Source organism: Diachasma alloeum, unplaced genomic scaffold, assembly GCF_001412515.2.
Source record: "Diachasma alloeum isolate Michigan unplaced genomic scaffold, Dall2.0 Dall_scaffold_00650, whole genome shotgun sequence".
NCBI classification, from domain to species: domain Eukaryota; kingdom Metazoa; phylum Arthropoda; class Insecta; order Hymenoptera; family Braconidae; genus Diachasma; species Diachasma alloeum.
In genome coordinates, this window is record NW_021680782.1 from 21,779 (window position 1) to 29,887 (window position 8,109).

Here is an 8,109-nt window from a genome sequence, read left to right on the forward strand (position 1 = left end):
TGAGGGGATGATCTTGGCACATGGGGCTTCGGCTTCAGGAGGGTTGAGGGTCTCTGAAGAGAAGCAGTCGGCTCGTGTCTCCACTCGGTGTTCTGTTCAGAGGCAAGCTTATTCGTCAACTCCTATGTACTACTTTCCTCATCATGGTGTTCTCAGGGAAAGTAGTGAAGCAACGAAGCTGAAGGTCGTCTTCAATGGCTCTAGTAAGACCAGCTCAGGGGTGTCTCTCAATAACATCCAACACACTGGAGATAAACTGCAGAAGTGCTGCTCTCATCCAGGCGGAGCAGGTACATTTTCATGACGGACATCACGAAGATGTTCCGTCAAATCAAGGTGCATCGTGAGGACTGGCCTCTTCAACAGATTCTGTGGCAGGATTCTCAAGGTCAGATCAACACCTACCAGCTCACCACCGTGACCTACGGGACTAAATCGGCCCCATTCTTAGCCTGTAGAGTTCTCAACCAACTGGTCGCGGACGAAGGACATCGGTTTCCTCTAGCGATCTCTCCGTTGACCAGTGGAAGATACGTGGATGACATCTGTGATGGTGCTGAAGAGGAGAGTGATCTTCTAGAAGTCTCCAAGCAAGTGAGGGATCTTTGCTTAGCTGGTGGTTTCCCTCTAGCAAAGTGGCATAGCAACAGTCCGTCTCTACTCAGATCTCTGAATCCAGAAGGTGTCTCCCAGGATCACAAGCCGCTAGAGGATTCCACCACGAAGATTCTTGGTCTGAAGTGGGATCCAAACACAGATCAATTCAAGTTCTCAATCCACCTTCCGGCCAACTCAAAGGTGACGAAGAGGAATATGTTGTCTGAGATAGCTCAGTTGTTCGACCGTCTAGGTCTACTTTCTCCTGTGGTGATTAGGGCAAAAGCACTCCTACAGCGTCTCTGGGTTGAGAAGCTGGACTGGGATGATGCGCTTTCACCACAAATCTCGGATAAGTGGACCCAATTCCGTAAGGAGCTGTCTCAGGTCGAAAATATCTCCATTCCTCATTGCTTCGGAGTGAAGAAGGATGCTCTAGTGGAAATACACGGGTTCTGAGACGCTTCGCGAAAAGCGATGGCTGCGGTGGTATATGTGAAGGTGACAAGCTCGGATGGCGTGAGTATCTCGTTAGCTACTGCTAAAACCAAAGTGCCTCCTCTCAAGCAGCTCACCATCCCGAGACTTGAGCTCAACGTCGCAGTCATGCTGGCGAAACTCACAAGGTATGTGCATGTTCAATTCAACCTTGATAACGCTCCTGTGTTCCTGTGGACAGATTCAGCTGTTACCCTGGCGTGTATCAGCTCTCATCNGTGTCTCCACTCGGTGTTCTGTTCAGAGGCAAGCTTATTCGTCAACTCCTATGTACTACTTTCCTCATCATGGTGTTCTCAGGGAAAGTAGTGAAGCAACGAAGCTGAAGGTCGTCTTCAATGGCTCTAGTAAGACCAGCTCAGGGGTGTCTCTCAATAACATCCAACACACTGGAGATAAACTGCAGAAGTGCTGCTCTCATCCAGGCGGAGCAGGTACATTTTCATGACGGACATCACGAAGATGTTCCGTCAAATCAAGGTGCATCGTGAGGACTGGCCTCTTCAACAGATTCTGTGGCAGGATTCTCAAGGTCAGATCAACACCTACCAGCTCACCACCGTGACCTACGGGACTAAATCGGCCCCATTCTTAGCCTGTAGAGTTCTCAACCAACTGGTCGCGGACGAAGGACATCGGTTTCCTCTAGCGATCTCTCCGTTGACCAGTGGAAGATACGTGGATGACATCTGTGATGGTGCTGAAGAGGAGAGTGATCTTCTAGAAGTCTCCAAGCAAGTGAGGGATCTTTGCTTAGCTGGTGGTTTCCCTCTAGCAAAGTGGCATAGCAACAGTCCGTCTCTACTCAGATCTCTGAATCCAGAAGGTGTCTCCCAGGATCACAAGCCGCTAGAGGATTCCACCACGAAGATTCTTGGTCTGAAGTGGGATCCAAACACAGATCAATTCAAGTTCTCAATCCACCTTCCGGCCAACTCAAAGGTGACGAAGAGGAATATGTTGTCTGAGATAGCTCAGTTGTTCGACCGTCTAGGTCTACTTTCTCCTGTGGTGATTAGGGCAAAAGCACTCCTACAGCGTCTCTGGGTTGAGAAGCTGGACTGGGATGATGCGCTTTCACCACAAATCTCGGATAAGTGGACCCAATTCCGTAAGGAGCTGTCTCAGGTCGAAAATATCTCCATTCCTCATTGCTTCGGAGTGAAGAAGGATGCTCTAGTGGAAATACACGGGTTCTGAGACGCTTCGCGAAAAGCGATGGCTGCGGTGGTATATGTGAAGGTGACAAGCTCGGATGGCGTGAGTATCTCGTTAGCTACTGCTAAAACCAAAGTGCCTCCTCTCAAGCAGCTCACCATCCCGAGACTTGAGCTCAACGTCGCAGTCATGCTGGCGAAACTCACAAGGTATGTGCATGTTCAATTCAACCTTGATAACGCTCCTGTGTTCCTGTGGACAGATTCAGCTGTTACCCTGGCGTGTATCAGCTCTCATCCCTCCCGGTGGAAGGAATATGTGCATAACAGGGTAGCCAGCATACAGGAACTGATTCCAGGAACGAAGTGGCGATACATCAACGGTAAGGAGAATCCTGCTGATTGTGCTTCTCGGGGCATCACTGTGGCTCAACTCAGTGCTCATAAACTGTGGTGGACGGGTCCAAAGTGGCTGCAGTTAGACTCCTCTCAATGGCCCAAAGAGAATGCCAAACTGGATCCGTCAGCAAATCTGGAATAGAAACCCGGATCCATATTTACCATTTCGATGGGCTCTACTCTCTGGGATCTCATCACCAGGTACTCCTCTCTCTACAAATTGCTGCGTATAACAGCAATTTGTCAACGTGCTGTTGCTCGCATGAGGAGGAAACCAGGTGAAATGCTCGTGGATTCACTCAGTCCTGATGGCATCGAGGCAGCTAGGCTGTACTGGGTCAGAGCTACTCAGGCTCATTATCTGCAGTCAGAGTGCAGCATGATCTATCGTGGTCAATAACTTGGGAGGTCTCATCCGTTGACCAAACTGACTGCCTTCATAGACCATCAAGGTGTTCTCCGAGTGGGCGGGAGATTGAAGTTCTCTAACCTGCACCCAGAGAGTAAACAACAAGCGATCATCCCTACAGATTCCGAGCTGGCTGAACTTCTCATTAGGGACTCTCATCAGCGAACGTTGCATGGTGGAACTCAACTCACGTTGACGCATCTCAGGAAGTTTTACTGGATTATTGGAGGAAGAGCGCCAGTAAGATCCTTCATTCTCAAGTGCGTGGAATGTGCCTGCCAACGTGGAGTACGTGCTCAACAACTGATGGGGCAGCTTCCACCGGTACGTCTGTCTTCAGGACGTGCCTTCTCTAACACTGGTGTCGATTACGCTGGACCAGTGTCCATCAAGACGTGGAAGGGGCGTGGTCATAAAACCCAAAAGGATTGGTTAGTGATCTTCATTTGCATGGCCACGTCAGCACTTTATCTGGAAGCTGCCACCGATTACTCTGCTGATGGGTTCATCGCTGCCTATCAGAGATTCGTGAATCGTCGAGGTCGTTGCAGGAACCTCTTCAGTGATTGTGGAACGAATTTCGTTGGTGCAGACAAGGAGCTGAAGAGGTTGTTCTCCGCTGGATCAAAGGAGTTCCAACATCTCACAGCAGTTTGTCTGCAAGACGGTACGCGGTGGTCTTTCAATCCACCTGGAGCCCCTCGATTTGGAGGAAAATGGGAAACAGCGGTAAAATCAGTGAAGTATCATCTCTCTCGAACGATTCGGAATACTACACTGACGTTCGAGGAACTCTCTACGCTGCTTACCCAGATTGAAGCTGTGCTCAACTCCAGACCTCTACAGGCTCTCTCTGAGGACCCCGACGACGTGTTGTGTCTCACTCCGGGGCATTTTTTGATTGGAGAAGCTCTAATAGCTCTACCGAAACCTTCACTGGATCATCTCAACATTGGACGGCTCTCTAGATGGCAGCTTATCCAGCAGTTGCGGGAGTGCTTCTGGAAGCAGTGGTCTACAGGATATCTGCAGCAGCTGCAGTCCATCTCCAAGTGACATCATCCGTCCAACGATATTCGCATCGGATCTCTGGTTCTTCTCTCTGATGAAAGATTCCCGCCGTCGAAGTGGCCCCTCGCACGTGTCACAGCTCTACACCCTGGGAAGGATGGCCTCTCCAGAGTTGTGACCATCAAGACGGCAGTGACGTCGCTGACTAGGCCAATCTCTAAGCTGGTTCCGTTGCCGATCTCTACCAGCTGAATAGATGCTGGTTTTAGTCGGCCTTGTTGATCTTCTCTGTTTAGTGTTTCAGGCTCTATCATGGCTTTCTCGAGAACCTGGCCACCAAGTTGCTGACGGGGGAAGAATGTTGAGGCTTCAGCCTCACGTCACGGCCGGTTGGTCCGCTGACTACGAGCGGCAGCACCTCCTGGACACGGACCTGGGTTGCCGACCGTGTCCAATTAATTGGGACCGACGGCACCTGCCGCGACACTTGTCCCATCTCGTCACTTCCGCTGTCTTCTCTAATCGCCTCGTGACAAGTGTGCATCGTACAAATCTCGCTCCGCAATTATATCTCAAAATATTGTGAATATCTCAACCGTGAAAAATCTCTACCGTGTCTCGAACCGATTATTAATTGACAGTGATTATTTTTTTCTAAATTTGTTTTGTTTGACTGAGTTCTACATTTTTATGAGAAATATAGACTTTTATTGTGACTCTACCCACGCGCACAGTGACATTTATTTTTTTGGTGAACTTCTCAACCCTTTCCCGAATCCCGGCTCTCCATCGGTTTTTTTTTGTTTAACTCTCGCCGAAATATTATTAGTACGAAGCGTTTCGGTTGACGTTGACGTTTTGTAGTAACCGATGTTCATTTATTGAGTGGAAAATATTTTTTTAAAGATTAATTTTGCACAATTCTTTTTCATATACACGTAGAGAAATGAATGAGGAAAATTTTAATGAAAATAGCGTGAAAATTGCGTTCAGAAACGTAAGCGGGATGTATCATTGCATTCTTTCAAAAACCAATGTTTTCTGTACTGATTTTCATGTAGTTTTCGTAATAATTCAGTCCTGACTTTTCCGAAAAATTACGAGTCGAAACGTAATTTCTTTGTGTCTGCCCTTATGTTCACATGGGGGCCAAGGTCAACAGAAAAAGTACGGAACGGACTCACGTAAAACTATAGCGAAATGAAAGTAAATCTTCCGTGAGTGGCTGGTAAAATTTATGATTTCTAGTGTACTTTTTCATTAAAAATCCACAAATATCATCCGTTCGGTGGAAATTACGTTCGGATTCAGTAAAATTCATCATCCTATAGCACAATTTTTCTCGAACTTCAGTAAAAATTTTCAAGATTCACATTTCGCCTCCCCATTACGTGAGTTGTCACGTAATTTTTCGTGAACTTTTTTATCAGTGTAGCCGCCCGGAAGTTCATACTTCTTCGGGAAAAGTGAATCCCTACGGCGGAAAGCGCTCCCCTCGGGAGGATAGGACTCACTTTCTGCCCCGTCTGGGGGGAGAACGAACGTTCCAATAATTGTGTAAAAAAGAATAGTGAATGGATGAGGAACCAGTGAAAAAATATTATGAAATATATTCAAAAATAGCTAGAAAGAATAAAATTTTAGGATAGATTTTCTTTCAAGAAATTTTTTAATCTTTTAGTGCTGCAAATGGTAGAAAAAAAAATCCAATATGATCGATAAAGATGCATTTTTCATTTTTTACCATCTATAAGAATGTTTTTTGTGAACATTGTTTTTTCAATCACTGGAATCTCGAAATAGCGAAAAGTACTTGTCGATGATTGTGAGGGTTATAGGGCGAGCCTAAGGCGAGGTCTGTAATCACACTCTTCAAGAAGTACTTTTTCTCACGTGTATCGTACGCTATTTTATGATACTGGTGAGGAGAAGGCGTTTTTTTGTGCGCGAAGCGTGCAGAAATGGAAAAAGTAGAAACATCCTCCAACAGAAATTCGTAATTATTTTGAGAGAATCTATAGAGAAAAAAAAGAGAGAGTTGCGAGCAACTTCATACGCTGATCTCGTCTGTTATAAAAGCCACGCATTTAATATTTGTAATCAAACGATGGCAATACGAGTAGAATTCCCACATTTACCAATCAATGTTGAAGAAGGTGTCCCAAATACGTGAGTAATGATCTTCTCGAGCGCTCAGAAATTTACAATGGAAAAATTACAATGGATAATCATTACCCATTTTTTGGAATCAGTTTAACAGGGATGATTTTCGGGAACATTGGACGGCAGGTAATCGATGGGACATCGTGTTTCTGCTTCGTACTTTTCAATGGATATTTTGGACCAAAATCGAGGTTGTCGAAAGTTTTAATCTATGATCAAGACTACATCCAGTCATTTATCGACCGCTTTCCCAATCATAGAGTTAGTTGATGAAATTTGACAGAGAGAAAAAGATAAAAATTGAATGATGATTATAATAATTTTGTGATTCAGCTGATACATATCCAGAATGCGATACCGTATAAACGACGGCGAGTCAATTTATTAAACACGGTATTTAATTACGATGATCTCTGTGAATTCGAGTGGGATGTTCATTCAGGAGTTCAAATTACAGTTTATGCACGGACAGCTATGAAATCGAGAGAAGTTATTGAATCCGAATGCGAAGCAATAACAAAAAAATAATGTTCAACGAAACCATAAGACAAAATAAATTCTAGTTATCATAAACAAGACAATGCATAAATTAATATTTGAATTATTTCAAGCTATCTTTGAAATAACAACCGTAACATGATAGAATGGAAAAGGCTGACAAAATAATGGTTTTTGATCCTTTTTTCTTTTTTTTTTATCAATTCAATCGACAATTCATACAAAATTTGAGACATCATCACGGAGATTTTTTTCAAAATTTCGATATGTTTAAATAAAAGTAAAAAAAAAATTCTAACACGTGAACGTATGACAAAAAAATAAATGAAAAACCAACAGCAATTCAATTGAATTTCTATTGGAATTGCTTTTGGAAAATTCTATTCATTTTTTTTGTGACATTTCTTTGGAGATGTTTAATATAAAGTCAACAGATTTGAATTTTTCTATAAAATAAAGAGAAATATGATGATTACTTGCTCAAGAGGTACACGAAAAGTATATTAAGGAAAATTGAAGTAAATTACTCATATGAGTTGATTATCAAAGCAAAAATTAGGTGATAAAGTGATTCTCTAACATTGGATAGCATTAAAAATACAAAATATGTCACGAAAATGGGTATATTGTCATTTGAATCAATCGATATTGATGTACGAGAGTGGCTTTAAGAAAACATCTGATGTGTACCCGAGAGACGTACAACGCATTGACTCTCCCACTTTTTTAGCGATTCTTCAGTTATCTGAGAGAAAATTTAAAAAACATAATTTTTTTCTAACAGACTAAAAAGGAGATTGTGATTTGTGGAAATCATTCCATTCAATTCACGCTTGCTGAATTGATATCATCATAAAAAATAATATGAGTGAAGCCGATGAATTATCATGTATGATTATTATTATAATAATTCATATAGTGCTCAATGATGGTTGTGATGAGGGTCTCATCAAGGCATTGGATGAGTGGGAGAGGGAGAAAAAGCACAAGAGTAGAAAAAAAAAGATCCACAAGTAAAAAGTAATGAAAAATGAAACTTGAAAAATGTCAAATGAAATTGAAAAAAAAATGGATTTCTCGGGGGTTCATGCAGTCAAGTGTTGTTCAGGAGTGTGGTTCACAAATAATTTGTGATGAATTATTAGTTCTTTCTTAGAATTATTTCGTCGAATTATTTAGTTTTGCTAGATTTCTCAATCCTTCATGTATGATTCAATTTAAGCAGCAAATTTAGAGTCGACAGGAATCAGTAATATTTTGTTCTCATCAATATTCGTTTTGACCTTCGCCTGCGTACGCCTCGTCTCCCCTTCCTTCTACAAATCATGAAATTCATAATTAATTTTTAAAATTTCTAACTGATTTTCCAGTAAATTC

At 43.0% G+C, this 8,109-nt stretch overlaps 3 protein-coding genes across 3 annotated transcripts; all 3 read left to right on the plus strand.

Annotated features, from left to right (window-relative positions):
- Positions 1-318: 318 nt before the first annotated feature.
- LOC107043967 lies at positions 319-1,056 on the plus strand. Its single transcript, XM_015265694.1, has one exon. The coding sequence runs from the start codon at positions 319-321 to the stop codon at positions 1,054-1,056; it is 738 nt and encodes a 245-aa protein (XP_015121180.1).
- Positions 1,057-1,557: 501 nt separating this feature from the next.
- LOC107043968 lies at positions 1,558-2,295 on the plus strand. The gene has a single exon (XM_015265695.1). The coding sequence runs from the start codon at positions 1,558-1,560 to the stop codon at positions 2,293-2,295; it is 738 nt and encodes a 245-aa protein (XP_015121181.1).
- A 525-nt stretch (positions 2,296-2,820) lies between these two features.
- Positions 2,821-4,116, plus strand: LOC107043969. Its single transcript, XM_015265696.1, has 2 exons — positions 2,821-3,043; positions 3,152-4,116. Exons 1-2 carry the CDS (start codon positions 2,821-2,823, stop codon positions 4,114-4,116), a joined length of 1,188 nt encoding a protein of 395 aa, XP_015121182.1.
- Positions 4,117-8,109: the final 3,993 nt, after the last annotated feature.

Excerpts from the sequence above, each read along its gene's own strand:
- LOC107043968 (XM_015265695.1), top strand. The coding sequence starts at position 1,558 with ATGTTCCGTCAAATCAAGGTGCATCGTGAGGACTGGCCTCTTCAACAG.
- LOC107043967 (XM_015265694.1), top strand. The coding sequence starts at position 319 with ATGTTCCGTCAAATCAAGGTGCATCGTGAGGACTGGCCTCTTCAACAG.
- LOC107043969 (XM_015265696.1), top strand. The coding sequence starts at position 2,821 with ATGGGCTCTACTCTCTGGGATCTCATCACCAGGTACTCCTCTCTCTAC. Across the intron at positions 3,044-3,151 it reads GTGCAGCATGATCTATCGTG|AGAGTAAACAACAAGCGATC; the intron begins GTCAATAACTTG and ends ACCTGCACCCAG.